General features: G+C 44.5%; 2 protein-coding genes across 10 annotated transcripts in view; one reads left to right on the plus strand and one right to left on the minus strand.

Moving 5' to 3' along the window:
- SPHKAP (SPHK1 interactor, AKAP domain containing) overlaps window positions 1-19,451 on the plus strand; it is a 111,844-nt gene extending 92,393 nt beyond the window's left edge. For 4 of the 7 annotated variants that reach the window (XM_008165906.4, XM_024103252.3, XM_042853624.2 and 1 more), the window contains 5 exons: window positions 9,900-10,079; window positions 12,204-12,290; window positions 14,332-14,384; window positions 14,465-14,664; window positions 17,204-19,451. In XM_008165906.4, the coding sequence (XP_008164128.2) occupies window positions 9,900-10,079; window positions 12,204-12,290; window positions 14,332-14,384; window positions 14,465-14,664; window positions 17,204-17,347 (664 nt within the window). In that variant the 3' untranslated portion in view covers window positions 17,348-19,451. The remainder of the gene's footprint in view (window positions 1-9,899; window positions 10,080-12,203; window positions 12,291-14,331; window positions 14,385-14,464; window positions 14,665-17,203) is intronic. The other 3 variants (XM_008165907.4, XM_008165909.4, XM_008165910.4) reach the window with 3 other exon arrangements.
- A 3,542-nt stretch (window positions 19,452-22,993) lies between these two features.
- DAW1 (dynein assembly factor with WD repeats 1) overlaps window positions 22,994-23,557 on the minus strand; it is a 31,528-nt gene continuing 30,964 nt past the window's right edge. For all 3 annotated transcript variants that reach the window (XM_008165912.3, XM_008165911.4, XM_065557965.1), the window contains exon 13: window positions 22,994-23,413. In XM_008165912.3, coding sequence (XP_008164134.1) covers window positions 23,379-23,413 — 35 coding nt within the window. In that variant the 3' untranslated portion in view covers window positions 22,994-23,378. The remainder of the gene's footprint in view (window positions 23,414-23,557) is intronic.

Raw genomic sequence — 23,557 nt, forward strand, 5'->3', positions numbered from 1 at the left:
AGTGCTTGCTCATATCCATTCCATTAGGTGACTCCCAAGCCCAACTTAGGTGGTGGGGTCGGAGTGAGACATTGCTGTGTGCAAAACCGCTGATCCGAAGGCAGCATCGTCCCTGGACTGCTGCACTAGTGCATAGTGTTCTGTAAACGTGTGGACTGACGACCAAACCGCAGCTCTACAAATGTCCTGGATCGGAACTTGCGCCAGGAAAGCCGTCGAGGAAGCTTGGGCCCTCGTGGAGTGAGCGGTGAGGTGTGGTACTGAGACACCTGCCAGGTCGTAGCAAGTCCGGATGCAAGACGTAATCCAGGAGGATAGGCGTTGTGATGAGACCGGTGAGCCTTTCATTCGGTCGGCCACTGCAACGAAGAGTTGCGTCGTCTTTCTAAAGTGCCTTGTGCGGTCAATATAGAAGGCCAGGGCCCTGCGTACGTCCAGAGAATGCAAACGTTGATCCTGGCGAGTAGCATGTGGTTTAGGATGAAAGACCGGGAGAAATATATCCTGGTTGATATGAAATGGAGAAACCACCTTAGGGAGAAAGGCAGGATGTGGGCGGAGCTGCACCTTATCCTTATGGAAAACTGTGTAAGGGGGCTCGGATGTAAGCGCCCTGAGTTCAGAAACGCGCCTTGCTGAGGTGATGGCTACGAGGAAGGCTGTCTTCCAGGATAGGTACAAAAGTGAACAGGTGGCCAGTGGCTCGAATGGAGGACCTGTGAGCTTGGAGAGAACCAGGTTGAGGTCCCACGTCGGAACGGGCTGACGTTGTTGTGGGTACATCCGGTCTAAGCCCTTGAGGAATCTAACGACCATCGGGTTAGAGAATACCGAGGACGCGAGTTCTCCTGGGTGAAAGGCCGATATAGCGGCCAGGTGAACTCTAATTGAAGATATCGCCAACCCTTGCTGTTTTAGGGAGAGGAGATATTCCAATATGAGAGGAATAGGTGCCTGTAACGGGGGCGTGGCTCGTTGTTCGCACCAACAGGAGAACCGCTTCCACTTGGCCAGGTACGTGGACCGTGTTGAGGGCTTCCTACTGCTCAGCAGAATCTGTTGGACAGAGTGTGAGCATTGCTGCTCTACCTGGGTGAACCATGGAGCAGCCACGCCGTGAGGTGGAGTGATTGCAGGTCGGGGTGATGCAGCCGGCCGTGGTCCTGAGAGATGATATCCGGACATAATGGAAGCGGGATCGGTGTCTGAACCGAGAGTTCCAACAGCGTGGTGTACCAATGTTGTCTCGGCCACGCTGGAGCGATCAGAATGACCTGTGCCTGGTCTCTGCGCAATTTGAGCAGTACCCTGTGGACCAGAGGAAACGGAGGAAAGGCATAAAGCAGGTGGTCTTTCCAGGAAAGGAGAAACGCATCCGAGAGGGAGCCCGGAGCTCGACCTTGCAGGGAGCAGAACACGTGGCACTTCCTGTTGTCTCGAGATGCAAACAGGTCTATCTGGGGAAACCCCCACTTCTGGAAAACGGAATGTATGATGTCCGGACGGATAGACCACTCGTGCGTTTGAAAAGACCTGCTGAGTCGGTCCGCCAAAGTGTTCTGGACTCCAGGGAGGAACGATGCCGTGAGATGGATTGAGTGGGCGATGCAGAAGTCCCACAGGCGAATGGCCCCTTGGCATAGAATTGACGAACGTGCTCCTCCTTGCTTGTTGATGTAAAACATGGCCGTGGTGTTGTCGATGAGAGCTAACACACAGCGGCCACGTAGGAGATTGAGAAATGCCTGGCACGCCAGGCGCACCGCCATCAGTTCCCGAACATTGATGTGCAGGGCTATCTGGGGTGCAGTCCACAGGCCCTGGGTATGGTGTTCGTTGAGATGGGCGCCCTAACCCAGGGATGAAGCGTCTGTGACCAGGTGCAGAGAGGGTTGTGGGGCGTGAAACGGCATCCCCTGGCAAACCACCTTGTGGTCTAGCCACCATGTGAGGGAGGTCAGGACCGAGTTTGGGACCGTGACCACCATGTTCAGGCTGTCCCGATGTGGGCGGTATATTGATGACACCCAGGTCTGGAGTGGGCGAAGCCGAAGTCTGGCATGCCTGGTTACGTACGTGCAGGAAGCCATGTGACCCAGCAGGGTAAGGCACGACCTCACCGTGGTAGTAGGGAAGGCCTTGAGTCCTTGAATGAGGCTCGTGATGGTGCAAAAGCGATTGTCTGGCAAGATGGCTTGTGCACGTCTGGAGTCTAGAACCGCGCCGATGAATTCTATTCTCTGGGTAGGTTCTAGAGTGGATTTGTCCTTGTTGAGTGGGATACCCAACTTGTTGAATGTGTGCACTATTATGTGGACGTGATCTCGAACTTGTTCTTTGGTGCGACCGCGTACCAGCCAGTCGTCTAGGTACGGGAACACCTGTATCCCTTGCCGACGAAGGTACGCTGCCACGACAGCCATACATTTCGTGAACACCCTTGGGGCCGAGGATAGGCCGAAGGGAAGGACTGCAAATTGGTAGTGCACCTTGCTTACCACGAACCGCAGGAAGCGTCTGTGAGGCGGGTAAATTGCTATGTGAAAGTATGCATCTTTCATGTCGAGGGCGGCGAACCAGTCTCCAGGATCGAGGGAAGGGATAATGGTCCCCAAAGAGACCATGCGGAACTTCAACTTTACTACGAATTTGTTGAGTCCGCGCAAGTCCAAGATGGGTCGCAGACCTCCTTTGGACTTGGGAATGAGGAAGTAACGGGAATAGAATCCCCTGCCCCTTAACTCCACTGGAACCTCCTCTATGACCCCCATAGCAAGGAGCATGGAACTTCCTGTATAAGAAGTTGCTCGTGAGAAGGGTCCCTGAAGAGGGATGGGGAAGGGGGGGAGGAGGGGGGAATTGAGGAAAACTGGATAGCATATCCCCTGTCCACCGTGCGAAGGACCCAACGGTCCGAGGTTATAAGGGACCAGGCATGGTGGAAATGGGAAAGGCGATCCCGAAAGGATGGGGCTGGATCCTGTGGGATGACTGGGGCGCCGTCCTCGACCGCACCTTCAAAAGTTCTGCCTGGGGCCTGAAGGTGGTCTAGGTGGCCCCTGGTTCTGGCCAGGTTGAGGGCCGGTCCACCTTCTTCTACCACCTCGTCCTCGCCTCCGGGTCGAGTCCTGTCTCTGACGAGGCGGGGGGGGGGGTAGAAGCGCTGAGGCTGCGGTCTAAATGGCCTGCGCTGAGGGCCCACAACATGCATCCCCAAGGAACGCATGATCGTCCTGGAGTCCTTGAGGCTCTGCAGGCGAGAGTCCGTCTTTTCTGAAAACAACCCTTGTCCTTCAAAGGGCAGATCCTGCAGGGTTTGCTGCAGTTCCTGAGGCAGACCCGAAACCTGGAGCCAGGAGATCCTCCGCATAGCGATACCTGAGGCCAGGGTTCTCGCAGCAGAGTCCGCTATGTCTAAGGAGGCCTGTAAGGAGGTCCGAGCCACCTTCTTACCCTCCTCCACCAGGGCTCCAAACTCCTCCCTGGACTCTTGGGGAACCAACTCCTTGAACTTCCCCATAGAGTTCCAGGAGTTAAAGCTATAGCGGCTCAAGAGCGCCTGTTGATTAGCCGCTCTAAGTTGCAGCCCTCCGGCTGAGTAAACTTTACGGCCGAATAAATCGAGGCGCTTAGCCTCCTTCGATTTGGGCGCTGCGGCCTGCTGACCGTGGCGCTCCCTTGCGTTCACTGATGCCACCACCAGTGAACACGGCTGGGGGTGGGTATACAAGTACCCGTAGTCTTTAGACGGGACAAAGTATTTCCTTTCCACCCCTCTCGCTGTGGGTGGGATAGAGGCAGGAGTCTGCCATATCGTAGATACATTGGCTTGTATCGTGCGGATCAGGGGTAACGCCACCCTCGATGGGGCATCCGCTCCGAGGATATTCATGATGGGGTCGTGCACCTCCACTATCTCCTCCGCCTGCAGGTCCATATTACGGGCCAACCGACGCAGAAGATCTTGGTGAGCCCGAAGATCTATTGGAGGTGGACCTGTGCACGATGTGCCCGCCACTGCCTCATCCGGAGAGGAAGAGGAAGATGCCTCCGGTGGAACAGGATCCAAGGGAGGGTCCTGGTCTCCCTGCTCCTGGGCCGGAGCATCACCTGCGCTTGAGTCCAGGGCGTCAGGTGGTGCGGACACGGAAGCCTCCATGCCCCCTGGCGGAGGCCGAGAGATGGTGGACTCCGGGGCCCTTCTAACAGAGTGACCGGAGCGAGAGGTCGAAGCAACTGGAGCCCCTTGCGCCTGATGGTACGCCCACGGGGTCCAAAACGACCAGTGAGATGGGCCATGAGAATGGTCCTCTGTTATGTTCTGCCAATGGCCCAAGTCCTGTTCCTCGGCTTGCCCCTGAGGGGGGTATGCCGATCTCGAGAGGTCCTCCGAGGAGCGAGACACCGATCTCGATGGCCATGGCGGTGCCGAGAGCGTCGAGACGATTCCCGTGGGCTGCGGTGCCGCACGGTGCCGGTCTGGAGATGATCTATCTCCACGCGGTGCCGGCGATCGGTGCCGGGACCGGGACCGGTGCCGATGACCTCGTCGGTGCCGGGAGTCGGATCTGGACCTCGACGAGGAGTATGCCCGGTACCGGGAGCGGCCTCTCGACGTCGAGCGTCGACCGTAGCGGAGCCGAGAACTACGTCTCGACGTTGATCGGTGCCGACGATCATAGCGGTGCCGAGACGTAGAGCGGTGCCGCGAAGAAGATCTTGGCCGCGAGTACGACCGGTGCCGAGGTGATATTCGGTGCCGGGACTGCGAGCGGCGTGGGGACCTGCTTCGGGACCTGGATCGGTGCCGAGGTTCCAGCCCTTGCGATGGAGGGCGCATCAAGGCAGGTTTCCCCCCCGACTGGACCGGGCGAGTCAACGGTGCCGTCGGTGCCGGTGGTTGGGGCGGTACCGGCTCCGTGAGAGCTATTAAGTCTCTCGCCGCCGCGAAGGTCTCTGGCGTCGACGGGAGGCACTGTATCACCGCCGGCCTCGGTGGAGACGCCATCTGCACCGGACTCAACGGCCTCGGCGCCGGAGTCGACGGTGCCGGAGGCACCTGTTTCCGGTGCTCCACCGGCGGACGCGGCTCTACCCCCGGCACTGGGGGAGCCAGCGTCTTCGGCACGGAGGTCCCCGTCTTATGGGCTTTCTTATGCCCTGGGGATAATGACCGGCGCCGAGGCACTTGCTGTGCTTGCGGCGCCGACGAGGTCCGGTGCCGGGGAGGCTCATCTGACGCCACTCGCGTGGTCGTCATGGCCGGTGCCGCCGGGGCACTGCGCACCGAGGCGCTAGGTGCCGGGGCCTGACTTGTAGATGGAGCGACCGGACTAAGTGCCGCCTCCATCAGGAGTTGCCGGAGCCGAAAGTCCTGCTCCTTCTTGGTCCTTGGTCTGAAGGCCTTACAGATCTTGCACTTATCTGTTTGATGGGACTCTCCCAGGCACTTCAGACAGGAGTCGTGCGGGTCGCTCGTGGGCATAGGCTTAGCGCAGGAGGCGCACAGCTTGAAGCCGGGAGCGTTGGGCATGAGCCCGGCCCCGCGGCCGGGGGAGAAAGGGGGAGACGACCCCCTTAATCCCCTGAACTATTATAACAACTAGAACAACTTTTAAAACTATAACTATAACTGCGAATAACAAACTAAGCTAGGGAGAGTGGAGAACAGCTAAGCAGCGCTCCACAGTTCCAACGACCGTCAGGGGCGGTAAGAAGGAACTGAGGGGGCGCCGGGTCGGCTGGGGTATATATTCAGCGCCATGAAGGCGCCACTCTAGGGGGCTCCACAGCCGACCCGCCGGTGTTGCTAGGGTAAAAATCTTCCGACGATCGTGCACGCGGCGCGCACACACCTAATGGAATGGATATGAGCAAGCACTCGAAGAAGAAGCACAACTTAGGACCTGGTTTTTGCAGACTTGGCCCTTAATAAAGTCTTACAATGGAAGGCCTAATTATTTTCTTGCCTGTCCAGAAACAAAAGAAAGAGCTAGTCACTCATATGAGTGAGTAGAATTTCGCAAGGCTGACTTGATGTAACTTGAGGTAACAATTGAATGATGAATTGGGTGCTCAAGAGTTGCTGAAGAGAGGAGATTTTCCTCCACTGAGTTGGCTCTGGATTTCAGGAAACTCAGAATACCCAGAAGCCTGTAGTTTTGGAGATTAATTTCAGATGGAGTAAATTCAGGGTCTGGCTGAATGTAGTTACATTATATTTATTGTTATATAGTGGGACCACCTAGTTTTCTGCAATGGGTAATCCTATGTTTTTACCAACTCCATCTGAACTGCTCCTTCTGTATAGTATAGAGGTTTAAAGCACTAGACACTGAACTATTATGAACATCTTGGTGGACAATCCACTCAGCAAATGTGTACCTGCTTCTGGTGTGGTTAAAGATACTTTTCAGAGTAGCAGCCGTGTTAGTCTGTATCCGCAAAAAGAAGAACAGGAGTACTTAAAAGATACTGTTTGCTCTTTCCTCAGGGCGAAACCTGAGTTTTGTAAGGGTGAAGACAGATGTGGGGATTTTGTGACTTATGTAGCTCATCTGTGGTTGTAATATGACTTGTTAATGGAGGAAGGAATAAGAGACCTTGGCTGAAATTCTGGCTCCATTGAAGTCGATGAAAAAACTCCCATTGACTTCAGTGAGACCAAGATTTCACTCCTTGTCACTGGAGGCAGAGGAGGTCAGTAAGCTTTCAAAGCATAGAGATACAGGGATTGGTCATGCAGGGCTCACCACACAGGCAGGTGGGCCCCATGTTATTCTTTCTTGGTGTGTAGAGGGTGTGGGGAGAAGATGCCACTGGAGCTGAGGAAAGGAAGATGACAGAGCAAGGTTGTATGCATCTGCACAATTTACATATGCTTGGGGGTGAATTCTGTTTGTGTGCAGAATGTTTACATGTAGGTAGGTGAATTGAATGATGACTTGACTTATCCACTATTGTCAGACAAATATACCCTGGTTCATCTGTGCCTTTGGTGAACAATTCATGATGTGGCCATGTGAAATGTACTGTAGTGGTACTGATGAAACAAAGTGGTTCAGTAACAGATTGATACACACGTTTCAGCCCAGATACTCCACCAGAACACCGAGCAGCATGTTCTCATTCTCAAGAAATACAAGCTGTACAGACTTTGAATGACCCTCTGCAGAAGGAAAAGATAGAAAAGCTGAGGTTACATTACTGAAGTATTCCTCTTTCAAGTCTACTTCTATTTTGTTTAAAAGGATGCCATTGTTGTTTCACTAACATTTAGTACTTGATATAACTCTTTAATAATGTTTTGTTTCACTTTTGGTTAGTTAATACAGCAATGGAGAGAGAAAATAGTTGGAAAAGAAATGTAACGTATAAGAAGCTGGAAGTGGTGGGGAGCTCCTCTGTAGGGAATACATTGGTCCCAATGCTGATCCACACACAAAACTCCGAGTGATTCTAATGGACTTTTTGTGTGTGAGGATCAGGACCACATGGAAAGACTGGCCTGACTGGGACATTGCACTTGCAGGATCTAATTGCTTAATGGCTCTAAAAGAAAATTAAACACTTGTTAATAACAAAAACATGGGGGATTTTATGTTTAGGGATATATATCAAGTGCAGTTGACATGGTAGTAAAGGGTATGCCTTGCTGCAACATTACCTAGCTGCTCAGCATGCTGAATGATAATGGTGATGGGTTTTGTGCTGAAAGGAGGACAGAGGCGTGAAACTTCTTGGTGGGCATGGGGAACCGCATGAAAATGAGGTCCATTTCTCAGTGTACAGCCCCCTGCGCATCCTACCAGCAACAGCACACCCTCGTGTGGCCCTGCAGGTACAATGTCCTCAGCTCTCTTGGTGCTTCCAGTCATTTACTCAGACCTGGGAACTGAGAACAATATAACACCTTTTTGGGGTAGCTGTGTTAGTCTGGATCTGTAAAAAGCAACAAAGAGTCCTGTGGCATCTTATAGACTAACAGATGTATTGAAGCATAAGCTTTCGTGGGTGAATACCCACTTCGTCAGACGCATGGGTCTGACGAAGTGGGTATTCACCCACAAAAGCTTATGCTCCAATACATCTGTTATTCTAAGGGCATACAAAGAGATGTGTCCCTTTCCTCAGGTGATGCCTGAAGTGGACTTTATCTGATACCTCTTTCCCTATCCCTACCCAACCAAAAGACATATTTTTACAGGTGTGGGTTTAAACATCCAATTACAATTAGGTCATGATACAGGCCCATAATTTGGTAGTTTTAACATTTATGTGACATGGCATTCCCAAAATACAGTAATTCCTCGCTTAATGTTGTAGTTATATTCCTGAAAAATACGACTTTAAGCGAAACGATGTTAAGCTAATCCAATTTCCCCATACAAATTAATGTAAATGGGGGGTTAGGTTCCAGGGAAATTTTTTTCACCAGACACAAAACTATATATTATATAGACATACACACAGTATAAGTTTTAAACAAACAATTGAATACTGTTCACAGCTATGATGATTGTGAAGCTTGGTTGAGGTGGTGAAGTTAGAGGGTGGAAGAGGAAGGGATATTTCCTAGGGAATGCCTTGCTGCTAAATGATGAACTAGCACTTGACTGAGCCCTCAAGGGTTAACACATTGTTGTTAATGTAGCCTTTCACACAAGGCAGCACGAACACGAGGGAGGGGAGACAGACACACACCTTGTGTGTGGGAGAGAGAGAGAGATGCACACTGCCCCTTTAAGTAAGCTGACCCACTCGTAAGTGCATTGTCTTTTTAAGTGGATCAGGAAGTTGAGACAGCAGTTGCTGCCCCAAGCTCTCTCTGTCTCTCTCCATCTGTGTCCCCTCCCTGCTCTATATGGAGAAGGGGTAAACAGGGTGCAGGAGCAGGGGGGACGGGGACACCCTGACATTAGCCCCCTCATTTCCCCCCCTGCACAGCAAGCAGGAGTCTCTGGGAGCAGCTCCAAGGCAGAGGGCAGGAGCAGCACATGGCAGTGAGGGGAGGGACGGCTGAACTGCCAATTGATAGCTTGCTGGGCGGCTGCAGCACAGGGAACTTAGGGGAGTAGGGAGCTGATAGGGGGGCTGCTGGTCCACCCTGGTTACAAGCCCCCACCAGCTAACTGCAATGGACTGCTCTTCCTGCAAGCAGTGGACAAAGCAGGCAGCTGCCAAACAACGTTAGAAGGGAGCATTGCACAACTTTAAACGAGCATGTTCCCTAATTAATCAGCAACGTAACAATGTTAACCGGGACGACTTTAAGTGAGGAGTTACTGTAATGGAAAGGCTCATTTGTTTTGTTTTTATAATAATAAAAGCCATTTTTAAAGAGAATGTTACACAAATTCCAGTTAAAAATCTGGTCTAACAAGAAATGGTTTAGATTCTGATCTTGCACCATTTTATACTGCTGAACATTACAGTGATAAATTCATGGAGGAGGATAGGTCCATCAGTGCCTATTAGCCAGGATGGGCAGGAATGGTGTCCCTAGCCTGTTTGCCAGAAGCTGGGAATGGGCGACAGGAAATGGATCACTTGATGATTACCTGCTCTGTTCATTCCCTCTGGGGTACCTGGCATTGGCCACTGTCAGAAGACAGGATACTGAGCAAGATGGACCTTTGGTCTGACCCAGTATGGCCGTTCTTATGTTGACTTCAGTGGATTTACCCTAGATTTACACTGAATGGGAAAGGAATCAGTCCCCACGAATATCTCCACTATAGCACAGCCAGAAATTGTAATACAAAACTTGAAACTGACTAAAGTGTCCTGCTGCTACTTGGCTCTTTGGAAATCAAGCTCTCCACTGCCTGAAGATCAGAGACTCTAGTTTAAACTCCTACATTTTTCACTAACCATATCAATAATGCCTTTTCCTGCAGTGTTGATACTAGAAGCAAACCAGATGCTGAACTCATGGTGGAAACAAAAACAGCTGAAGACTTTCCAAACCCTCTCAACAGCAGCGATGAAAGCACAGGCAGCTGGTCCCAGCTCGTTAATGATGAGGACAATCCTGATGATACAAGTAGCTACTTGCAACTCAGTGAGAGATCCATGAGGTATCTGCATTCTATTTGTGTTTGTTGTACAATAGGGACTAATCACCAAGCTAAAGGTTTGATGATTGTGTGTCAGGAATGTGAGAGACGCGCAAGGTGTAATCAGAATGTACAGAAACAGAACTAGCTACAGAACGTGTCTTTTGTTTTGCAGTGCAAGTTCTGGTTCTTAGCCAGGTCTTTGTATACATTAGTAGCTAGAATCTTACACAGAAAGAACTACTCAACCCCAAGCAACTGCATCATGCCCCTACAATGAAAGCACCATTGGACAAACTAATTACTGTGAACTATGAATTGTTTTATCTACTGCTGCTTGCAAACATGCTTATTCAGGCATCTTCTTGAGTAATTTACATTTTAGGATGTTGTACAGAGCTCTCTGTTGATTGGGATGAACACAGAGTAAAAAATTACAGCCATTTTGTGACTGGGTTTGTATGGGAGCACAGGAAGTTTCTCCTTTCCCTAGAGTCCCTAGATAGGGACAGCTTCGATGTAGCTACAGGGAGTAGAGGGTCTAGATGAGGCCAGCATCACTGGTAGCATTAGAGTTCACAGCTGCCTCTGTACCCACACAGCTGACCAGCACAGTGGGAGCAAATTCTTAAAGGATGAGAGAGTGTCTGTTACACTGTGCCCTTTTCTGAGTTAGCAGGTGCAATTGTAGCTGACTTGGCATATTTTTTTCTTGGGATTGCCACTATAGTGCCCCACAGTCTGCATCCCTCTCAAGGCCAGACTTGTCAAAAAAGTCATCTGGCTCTTAGAGTTTATATACAATTACGTTAGTCTGACTGACCTCAGCTCTTTAAAGATTTACTATTTACTAAAAGCTTTTCTCAGGTAAAGCTAACATTTTTGCCTGTTAACCACATCACTCTCCTCAGCATTGTGAAGACAAAGGGGAAAGTACTATATTGGGGCGGGGAAAAGCAGAGAGTCTCTGAATGTCATATAGCACTGCTGGGTTAGTTGAATGTTGAACTGGGCTATGTATATGAGTTTGGGTGAATGTGCATCTCATTATGTACATGGGCCCAGCCTTTAACAAATTCTTAAATGTGAGAAAACTAATATATTGTGCCTCATGGCTCTTCCCACTGAGAAATCAATGCAGTAAGCTAGAGTGCACCAATCATTAACACTCTGACTTTGTAAAAGTTGATGGCAAGAGGTACTGCATAGTCACTATTTTGGTGTGAGAAAAATACTATAGGAGTTTTAATTGAAATAGTTTCAATTAAACTGGTTCAATTTCACCCCTACTACATAGGATAAAAAATTCTCCATTGTTGGTGTTAATATGCACTGGGGTCAGTAAATACACAGCATCTGGTTGTATAGTTATGCGGACAGAGTGATAATCGAATTTATGATGGTGTCATACAGTAAAAAGGCATTATCTTATCAAACATCCTGAGATGGAACGATTCATTCTTGCAAGGTAACCCAAGAGAATGCTTCCAAATATTATTGATCCCACTGAAAACATTGGCCCTGGTTGAAATCTCAGTCTATTTCATACTGGACAGCAAGACAAGACAGATTGTCATTATACCTGTAAATTCCATCAGATTCCCTGCAGTGTTCAGATGGCATGATTTACTGCACTGAAAGAGCCGCCTGTGTTATGAGTATGGAGTTACCCAGAAGGTAAGTAGTGAGGCAGGCAGAGAGATACCTTGCCTTACCCCACCATGTTCAGAGGTATTTGAATCTCCGCAGGTGTACCCAGGACATCTCTAACTACTTGATAGTCGTGCTGTATAAAAACTCATGCAGCTTGTTTTTCTGTCAAAGGTTAGATGTTGGACTAAAATTCACATATCACTGCATAAGCCATTAACAAGATTGGGTCCATTATTTGTTTTCAGTTCAGAGTATCACTGGATACTTGACTCATCTAGAATTATTTTAAACATGTCAGTATCCTTGTTCCTGGGAATCATTTATTGAGCAGGATTGGAGTAATATGCCCTGGTTTTGTGTAACCTGGGTTTAGAGCAGTAACTCTGTATACCGGGGGACATCACATTCACTTTTCTTTGCACATTAATTAGAAAATGTATGGATCTGTGGTAGTGCAGATTGGCACTAATATTTAAACTTTTGCTTTGTCAGCAATGGCAACAGCAGTACCACTAGCAGTCTTGGCATTATGGACCTGGAAATTTATCAGGAAAACATGCCCTCTTCTCCTATGATTAAGTAAGTAGCCACTAAAATGAAGTCTAATATTTAGAAGTACTATTCCAATTTCAGCTGAAAATCATTTATATCATCCAAAACGTGCCAAACACCTGCTTATCAGTGCTTCTAAGATGCTGTTTAAGCTGTCATTAGTCTTAGATAAATGCACATGCAGGTACCCTTATGCAGAGTGACGGTACTAGCTTATGGTTAGGCTGTTCCTGGTGGACACCTTGAAGGATATATATCCACCATGTGCTTTGTTTAAAGATAGAATTAACTAAGTTATCCACTTCCCATTATGTAAACACTCCTCAAAAAATAACTTTCTCAAAGGCTTCTCCTAATAGCAGTTAAGATCAGGATAGCAGAGTCAATTAATTTAAGCCAAGGAAAGAGAAATCATAACTTTCTTTACAAGAAGATGTATAATTTGGCCCAAGACACTCCTTATCCACTGTCTCTGGGCATGATTCTACCAAGCTTGCTCAAGAGCAATAAAGTTATAAAGAGATGTACAAGTACCTGCCTAAAGATTCTAGTACCCTGAAACATGGTATAACCTACTGGTAAGTGGTAGAATGCAGTGGTATAATTGTAGAAATTAGTATACTGTACCTCATGCAGAGAAGATAGGCTCTTTGCAAAGTCACTGTGAGCCCCAGAAACTCCTCACAATCTACTAATGGATCACAATCCATTTTAAATCACTGAGGATCTAGCTTCTCCTGCTATATCCAAAAATTCTGACCTTTTTGATATACCCATATGCCAATCACCTTTCTGTAGAATTGTAAATATTCTGTTTCAACTGAGGATGGTAGCCATAATAAAACATTTACACCTTTCTGCCAACACCATGGAGTGCTGACTGCTGCCCACAGACACTGCAAATTGACGCCTTTCACTTACATATGAAGTGCCTGTAGAACTAAGTGTTCTCAATCACTAGCCAGCTACTGGTGAATTTACCAGATGCCAGCCAAGAAACTTGAGATTCTGTGAAGACAGAGGTCAGGAAAGGGAAGAAAAATAAGGCAATCTGTAACTACAAAAGCAAGGATCAGACATAGAATAGATTGATATTGAAATAGAAGATCTAAGAAGATTTTTAATTGTAGAGTTATGAATGGTGTACATATGCCAAGGAATTGCCTTACACTCATGATAAACCATGCAGTGAATACTGCCATTTTAACCTTTTCCCCATATATGGCAGTGGCTACCAAAAAAAATGTATATGATCTTGCTTCCATGTAACTTTCCATTTAAGACTGGGATTTTGCAGTCTTTTTGAGGGGGATAATAGTAGTTCTAAAAGCCAAATGCTACCCATGCACAATTTCCCTTGATTAAGTAGAGGATGGGATCCTATGTAACTCTATACAGTGGATGCTATACCTCTGCAAATATCACTGCAAATATCAAGTGGCTGTAACTTTATTACCAGATGTACAGCCTTCTGCAATATGTAGATAGTGGGGACCTACTCCTCCAAAAGGGAGGGTGGGGAGCACGGGGTTCTGTGACACTGAATCTGGAGTTTTCCCCCTGCTGTCTACCAGGAAAGCATAGTGGTACATATGAAATGAGGACCCAATGACATTTTTGGAAGATATTGAAATAACCCAGTTATCAAAACAGAGCTGATATGCTAAAAAAATGACAGTTCCTGAAGCCACTAGTTCATTATGGTTACATACAGCTAAGACAGGTATAAAAAGAAGGCAAGATTTAAAAAGATGCAGCATGGGTGGCACATGTCACAAGACTTGTAGTTTCTTAGCCTGATTACACAAAGGGCAACAGTAACGATATATTGATTTTCATGAAGTGTGATGTACAAGGCACTCTGCAAGCAGTATGTCATACTGTGGGGATAACATTGTGTAGCATGTACCCTGATTCGCATCTCTCCCCAGACTGTTTATCATTTTTGCAACATTAGAGATTAAAATTTTACATTATAAGACAAATTCATCACCTCAACTCTAATGAAACAATGCTTTACACTGTTCCTAATATTACTAACAGGCTTTGTTGTTGTTTTGTTTCTAAGTGAATTAGCAGAAGAAAAGGCTTTCCTTAAAGAACAGCCAGAAAACATAGAGGGTAAGTGGAATTGTATCAGTTGTGACATAGAAATTTGACTTGATGTAGGGCTTCTAAGGTTAATACACATAATTGCATAGTGACTCCTTTTTCAGAAAGCACTTCTGGACTATCAGTGGAAACAGCCAATTGTCAAAAAGACCTACTGGTGATAAACTTTGACCTGGAGCCAGAGTGCCCAGATGCAGAGCTACGAACCACTCTTCAGTGGATAGCGGCTTCTGAACTTGGAATACCAACCATCTATTTTCAGAGATCTCAGGAAAACAGAATTGAAAAGGTAGTATTTACAGTGTAGGGCATAACATCAATGTACTTTAACCTCTGAACTGTAAATCAAAAGTTTGTAATGACAACAAAAATGCTTCCCAGCTGTTGTATATAGCTCAAAAGAATAATCACTTAAAATGAAAAGAACAGGAGTACTTGTGGCGCCTTAGAGACTAACAAATTTATTAGAGCATAAAATGAGACCTCCTCAAATAGAGAACAGTATACACCAGTGAAGCAGATTTCACCTATTCAGGTCAGCCATTCCATTGCATGAAAGTGACAGCTGCATAAATCAGGACAGAGTTAACAAAAAAAGACCCTTAATGAGGATGTTCTTGGACAGTGCCAAGTGGTTACATGGAGTTTAACAAGCACCATGCAAGGTCTTAGTCTCCACTTAGGTCCCACTTAAGCCAGTTGGGGAAAATCCTGATCCCACTGATGTCAGTGGCAATAGGAGCAGAATTTGATATGGGACATAGAGTAGTGCATAAGACTTTGCAGGGATCCCATACGTTGAGGTAAATTTCACTTCCAAAAACTGAAAGAGGGCCTTGTTTACCAGTGCTTCACTTGGCATTGGTCCCGATAGTGGCTCTACACCAACACTGAACCGCCCCTATTCCAGGGCCACCCTGCTTCAGCCCAACACATTAGAACTACCTCAGACATGACTGAGCTTGTGACTAGTTGCCCAAAGACCCAAGGAGCAATTCCTGCAGATGGGAAGAGTTGGAGCACAGCTGTGTGCTGAGCATACCTCCTTTTCCACAGCCACACACACTCAGAGAACTTCCCCTGTGGGCAGATCCATTGGCTTTATAGACCCTTTGTGCTAGTGAAGCTGCAGCACAGTGAAGACCTGGACCCCCAGATTTCAAATATACAAGAAAATGCACTCTAGTGACTAGAACTTCCATTTATTGTTTATTCTGCACAATGATTAGGGTTTTTTCAAGACTTTTCAGACTGTTTTATAAAATCCATAACAGCCTCTCCTCTGAATATGAGTGTTTAATTGCAACAATCAGCTTTCCACAAGGGTACCTACCCCAGTTAAAACTGATAGTCCTGCAGGACTGGGGCTTTAGCTACTAATTAAACATCACTTTTGCCAGCCACCTTTGTGAAGGCATAACTATCTTTAGATGGAGAAGCAGACAGATTTTAAACCTTTTCAAGTTTCATTATGGGGTTTTTCCAAAGCATCAAAGCATGCAAGCTCAAAATGGCCTCCAGCACTGTGGGCCCTCAGCTACATGGAGGATGTTTCATATTCCAAGGGCTTGCTTACTCCCCCTTAATGATAACCACAGGATGCCATTTCAGACAGTTTATGACTGCCAAAACTGTCCCTTTCCCAGGGTCAGCATTAAAGGTTCCATCCAGCCACCAAGTTTACAAAAATGTCAGGGTATTTAAATAAATCAATGAAAGAAAAAATATTACAGTCAATATTTTGGTATTTTAAAATAATATCTCTGGGAAGATCATTTTATGTAGCAGAGATATTGTTTGGTATGTCTTGAGTACATGCATTTGGGAATCACAAACATAATTTAAAATGCATTCAGCAGCAACTGTCCAAATTGCATCTTATTTAAGAAGCAGCTGTCAGCTTTACTCATGTGCTTTTGCAAACAGTTAATTCAATTGCTAAAATGCACTAGAGAATAATGAAGTACATCCTGCCTACAAAGCTGCTCTTGGAAATCACGTGCTTATTACATATAATTAAAATACATATTAAAGTTTGGGACTCAGTATGTAAATAGCAAACAGCTACATGAGCTACAGATACACAATATTTTCTTGTGTGGTTTTAAACTGGAAGATGTATAAAATAGAGCCTAATTAGTTATTGATTGTGAAATTCAAGAAAATGAAAAGCTTTGATTTTCATTTCCAAGCCTGAAAAAAGATAGGCCAGATGCATGACATTATGAAGTCCTTTATTAAAATAGGAAAGCACAAAAGTGGATACAATGTAGGATTTTTTCCAGCTGTTTAAGACTATAAATTAAATGTAACTAAACAAGAATACTGACTATGATAATGAAAGAGAAAAAGTATTTTTCCTCCAAATCTAAACTCTTCAGGTTGGATCCCTGGGGTTGTACAAGATACAGTACCTAAGATTTTGATAATGGGCTGTCAATATCATGGAAGGTTGTAATTATTTATCAGGATTAAAGATCTCACATAGCTGTAAACAGGAATAACTTCACTAATTTCAGCAGAATTGCTCTTGATTTAACTGGTGTCATTAAGAACAGAATCTGGCTCTCACAAATTATAGACTTTGAAATGCAAAGTTTCCAGATGTCCAAAAGTAGACAACTTTCAGATTCATATTTTATAGACAGACCCCTCAGCATATTGCAGTGCTATTGTGTGTATGCAGTGCCTGAAACAGTGGCGTTCTGATCCCTGGCAGGGCTCAGTAATGTCATCATACTCTGAAGAGTTATTTGCATGTGTTTATTTAACAAAAGCTGGTTAAGAATACACAATGAATGAAACCCTAAATGTGCCATTTTATCTAGTTTCTAGATGTCATGCGGTTAGTTCACCAGAAGTCCTGGAAAGTGGGTGATATCTTTCATGCGCTGGTACAATACTGCAAGCTACATGAGGAAAGCAGGGAGAGGACACCTAGCCTCTTTGACTGGCTTCTCGAATTGGGATAAGAAACCTCGTAAATGTTTGGCATTTTCATTTTAATCCAGCTTAAGTGGCAGTGGTTTGTGTAATGCTCTAATTTTCAAACATCAGTGCATAAAATGAGCAGAGATATAGAAACTCTGCGGACAGTGCACACAACTGTACACTGAGCAAAGTGAAATCAAGGTGCACCATATACTGTTATATCATGTGGGAGAACTTTGACATATTGTACTTTCAGATGTACTGTATTAGGAGAGGATGGGTGTTTTGCCTTTGAAGTGAATGGATAATATGAAGGATGGATGAAAATAGGATATATTTCTATAATCAAATATTCTATTAATATCCTTTAATTATTTCAATCAACTGAAATGGAATTATACACTAACAACATTCACTTTTTAAAACACTAATATGTGTACAGGTTAACTATTAGAACGCTAGTGTTTTCCAGACGGACAGCCAAATGAATGCATAGGAGGATGTGCATCTTTAGATAAATAATATAGATATAGATATATAAGTATTTTTTAAAATCCTCACCGTGTCTAAAGGGGTAGAAGACTTTGAGCTATTAGACCTTTACAGGTAGATGATACAATAACAAGCTGCTGAAAATGCATTATAATTTTCTCATGTGAGACCACTTATTTCTTCTCCATAGCCTTTCACCATTCTTGTGTTTTTCTGGAGGAACTCTCAAATATTACTCTTTAAAAACATTCTGATTCCTTTCCATTTTAATCAGAGGCAGTTTGGACCAGTGGATAATCAGAAGATATGGGTTCTATCCCAGCTCTGACCTGCTGTGTCACCTTGAGAAAGTCACAGCACCTTTGTGCCTCAGTTTCCCTATCTGAAAAGGGGGTGATGACAGTTACTTTCTTATGAAAGTATCTTATGCTTTAAGATCTATGGATAAAGAGCACTATATAAGAGATTATATAATTGTTAGTCTAATTTAATTGATTATTAAAAAGAAAAATCAACTGAGCATAATCCTACCTGAAAAACTGATTGTATTGTCATACACATATCTAAACTTTAATTTTGTTTTTGTTACTTACAAAAATACAAAATGATTCTTAGCACCTATAAGCATTTGTTTACCTTAGGGCTACCTGCTCATTTTGGATATATATGTTTGGTTAAAAATGACAGTTCATGTTATTACAGTAACATTGATATAACTACAGTAGACTGCTGTTGAGAAGAACAGTTAGTATTATATACGTAATTATAAATTCTCTTGACTCTGCCAAAGAGATTGGTTTTGAATTTAAAGGGGAAAAAACAGCTTATTGCAGCAAAGCTCCTATTGTTTGAATTTCACATATACTGTGCTTTGCTTCTTTGAAAACACAAACATTCCTTTTTTGTTTTCCCCTACACTAAATGATGTAAGAGAAATTCTACCTGTATTTCCCTGATAAAATTATATGAAAGAGATCGTTTACTTTCCTTATATCAGTATATGCTTCTGTAATTTTTCCTGAAATAATTATCATTTTGCACTAAATATTTTTGAAAATTTTGAAATAGTTTTAAATAAATTATGAAAAAGAGCCATACTATCAGTGTTAACATCATTAAATCCATTTCCACCCTCTCACACTCATTTGTTAGGGAAAAGATTTGTCAGTGAATCATTATCTATATCTATGTGATAAAGGTACATGGCTAACCCTACATTTACTCTACAGTATACACAAAACAGTCAAGGTCACTTTATTGCCAATATAAAGGTTGATCTACTATATACACTAAATTGAACTGTCCAGCTGTTGGGCCTGTTCCTGAGAAGTGCTGAAGGTCCACAGCTCCAATTGATGCCAGTGGAAGTTGTGGGTACTCAGCATCTCGGAGAGGCTGACTGTTAATAACATACGTATTGAGTGTTACAGATTGAAAGTACTTTGTTTGTTCTAATAAATGGGAAAAGGTATTTATTTTTAGACTAAATCCAGTTAGTTGTCAGTATACGAACTTTTGCTGTGCTAGAATAAATGTTTACTTACCCTACAAAGCACAACGATCATGACTGGGTTGTAACAGTGTGATGAAGTTACTTCTGTACAGTAGTTCTTAATGTTGCAATCTAATCAGAAATAAATTTGTGTTACAGTACGTGTCCCCTTTGCCTTTCTAAAAGGTGTTGCTGTGTTTTTATTGCCTATTGGAAATGGAAACTGTGTAATACATTTTATTTGACCAACTAAACAATATTCATGGCAATCATTTAGCCTTCCCAAACCTGCTTTCCTGAACGCAAAGTTGAGGTCGCTCATCACCACCCCTAGTTTTATTTATTTATGGTCTAATTTTCAAAAGTGCTGCTCATCTCTAGTGCCCACTGACTTCAGTGGGATTTGTAGCTGCTCACCTCTGAAAATCAAGCCACAACTTATCTCTCTACTTGTAGCTCTGTTTTAAAAAGCGATGGAGTGGGTGATTAGATCTTAACAGATATCAGAAGCCAAACAGGGTCAGACTTGGCATTATATTGATGTGTACTTTTGTAAGAGGATCAGTTGCAATAGGAAGTGAATCAGTAATAAACCAATATCCCTGCACAGTATGAGAAGGCGCTGTTCTGCTGGAGGTATTGTCCTACTGATAAAACATTAACCTGTTTATACTAAGGTTATATGCAGATTAGTTGTAGCCATATCAGTTCCAGGATATTAGAGAGACAAGGTGGGTGAGGTAATATCTTTTATTGGACCATCTTCTGTTGGTGAGAGAGAGACAAGCTTTCAAGCCACACAGAGGAGATCTTCTGTTCTCTTCTGTTGGGCCAGTAAAGATATTACCTCACCTTCCTTGTCTAGACTAAGGTCACACAAGTCTAAAAAAGGAACTGTTAGACCCACAGAGAGTGTCTAAATTCTGCTCTGAAATTTCAGTTTAGTGAGTAATTAGCCTCACTCGTCCAGCTCCACACAACTCTTGAGCAATGGGCTGGCAACAAACTAGCGAGCAATATTAACGGTTTAAACCTTAAATTAAAATCTTAAAAGTGGGTGAACTTAAGTAACTGTCACTAACTTGTAATTTATTCTAACATGCTTAGAGACCCGTGTCTATGCAATGTTATATTCATGTTATACCTTTAACTTCTCATTTAAGAATGGGTTCATTTTCATTTCCATTCAGAGAACTGGGGCTTTGCTGAAGTTCCAAGTTTTATTCAGATCACACGGGACCTGATCCTGAAATGCTGAGCACCTATACCGCCATTGAAATATATGGGAGGTAAGTGCTCATTGGGGTCTCAGGATTAGGCTCAGAATAACCACAGCTACGCTCTCTCCTTTTTCGCTCAGTGCAGGAGGGATGCAAGAGCTAAACCAGGTTTCTTATTGTCATTGGTTAAGCAGTGCAGAAATGCCTGAGTTTATTTAATTGTCACAAATGCTGCATACTCCTAATGGTCAGGTGTAAAAAAAGCCTTTCCCACTGCTGAACAGAAAAGGAAACCCAAGGTCAGGCTTAACTGGGTTGGGAAATCAGAATGGTGGTTGGGGGTGTCCACTATCAAAAAGTGTGCTGCAAAATTACCGTGAATTTTAAATGTAATGAGCAATGATGAAATTCACCAGAAAGGAGAACACCATATTTTATGGAGCTTCAGCTAATGCCAGCAGCCTACACTTGGACTGAGATCACTATAGCTCCTCAGCATGTGGCTCTGCCTAATAATTCTGCCTTACCCGTACATAGGTTCGAGGGGGAGGATGCAGGAAGTCTTCTTATAGTTCGTTCTTCCGTTCAGTCTACTGCACACCCACGTAAAGAGGAGGCAGAATCTGGCCTGCATTAAAATTCAATGAAGTTTATAGTACTCCCTGTCTGAGTATAGTAGTAACTCCTCAACATAAGTTAGGATGGCAGAATTAAGCACTTAATTCTTAATTAAGCCAGATCTTGCTGCAGCACTGGTAGTCCTAACATTTGCATGGGAATTTAATTTTCACTAATATGTAGGGTCTGGTTTTTTTATGTTTAGCATCCTTAATTTCTGATAACCCAAACTCTTCCTAATACATTGTGCTAACATCAAAGATTGTCTTCTCACAAATCTTTGCTAAATTAACCAAGGCTGAAAACATTTTACTGTGGCTCAAGGTATGAATGATTATGATCTGCCTACAGTCAGCCTATTAAATTCAGGATTTATTTGTTTCCAGAGGCAGGTTTTGCTGCAGACACCGCCTGTTTATCTTGCATGGCCTTAGTACAGGGTTGTATAACCTGCAGAGAATGACTGTTACCATGAATCATGTATTCTAGTTTTCAGAATGTCAGGGAGACTGGTCAGGGATATGATCAGAGACCATGAGAGCTATTTAATAAATAAAAATCATCTCTAGCTTAGAAGGAAAGCAGACAGTGTAAGGAGAGATTTAATTCAAGGCAGAGCCACTACTCTGAGGCTATACTACGCCTTTGGCAACTACCAGTGAACGCATAATGCCACTGGTTTTAATGTTTCATATATCCCGTCCTGCAGCCATTGTCATAATTGGGAATAGGCCCTTAGAAAATAACTTGATTGCAGCTGTAAAGATGTTAGCATTTAGCAGGACAAATAGTTAAATGAGCCATCTGGTCTACCAGGCTAATTACAAATGATTAATAGGAAGATAGTGGCTGCTATTTGTGAGGCTCCTGCACCCCCACCCTCCCACCAGCTGAGGAGGAAAGTGAGAGAGTGGAGAAAGCCACAGGAAAGCAGCACGGAGAGAAAAGATGATTAAGTGGGTGCTCCTCCTATCCCTCCACAAAAGGTCTGGGGGGCCCCAAAGTGAGAATAACCATGGAGTGACATAAGGAGTTGAAGAGGGGGCTCTCACTAAATAATAAGCGCATCCTCTCCCCACTCTCTGTTCCCCACAAAGCTTTGATTCCTGCTGCATAATCCATCAACCCCCTCTGAGAGGTCAGAGCTCATCCATAGAGGCTGGCAGCCAATGATAACCCTGCTACTGGTCAGCTGTAGTGCTATGATTGGTTTGGAGTTCTGGAGGTTGAGGGGAGACAGAGTCCCTGGTATAGCTGGATGGGACCGCAGGGCTGGGACGCTGCTGTCCCATGAATCTCTCTCTCTCTCACACACACACACACACTTCTTATTGGACAGGGTGGGAACAAATGCATTGGCTCTGCAGCTGCTTTAAAGCTGCAGAGTCCTTGTATTGCTGGATCCTGTTTCCTTGAGTTGCATAGGAGGGGAACATATGGACATGGCTCAGTGAGATGTTATAGTGTTTGGAAAATACAAACTGCACACAGACACACACAAATACCTTCTGTCCCCCTCTCACCCAGACACACTAACTCCCCTCCCCCTTTCATGACTTTGATTCTGCCCTCCTCACCTCTTCACAGTTATTGGTGACTGAACTGTCCAGCTAGGTCCTAGACTCTGCTGTCTCTCCATAGAAAGAGCAGCTTTTCTGGGAGGTGGGGGGGAGGAAGAGGCAGCCCCCACTAGAGGTTCTTCACCCACCCCAGGTGAAGAGGTGAATGAAAAAAAAAGGTTTTTTTTAAATGCTGCATGCTCCATATTTAGTAATAACAATGTAACTTATAAACAATGACTAATACATGTTTTTCCCAAAAATATCCCAGTCAGAACATTGCACTACAATTAATACAACTTAGCACTTTTGCTAAACATTTTATTACATACAAAAAAGTAAATGTACTATAGAAACACTCACAGGAGATGTGCAAATAATGCCCTTTACACATTTAATAGTACCATGATGCTATTTTTTATTACAAATGTTACATGTAAAAACGAACAGTGGCCTGTCAAAACATGCAGCTAACCTATTGTATTAGTGCTAATGATACAGATAACTAGCTGAATTCAGCAGTCCAAAGAGTCAAGCCTTTCAAAGTCCAGGGAACTGCTCTACTTCAGCAAGACTGAAAACTATCAAAGAGGGCAAAAGGAAAACAGAGTTCTGAAAGACTGCTGATTTTTGACTACTCTTATGATGTTGATCAAAGCTTTGAGCAAATTGAGCCATACCTCATCTTCAGTCAGCGCCATATCCTACAGGTGTTATCCTTGCTCCCTAGTAATAAAGACATATTATGGGCGATTACTTTTGTCCCTACCGTATATATTTTCCTTGTTAATTAATACTTAAATAATTAGCCTGTAGACAGATCTGTGTAAGTAGATTTCTCTTGCCTGTGTCTGCAAAGAGATACTGGAG

Source organism: Chrysemys picta, chromosome 9 (assembly GCF_011386835.1).
Source record: "Chrysemys picta bellii isolate R12L10 chromosome 9, ASM1138683v2, whole genome shotgun sequence".
Classification (NCBI taxonomy): domain Eukaryota; kingdom Metazoa; phylum Chordata; order Testudines; family Emydidae; genus Chrysemys; species Chrysemys picta.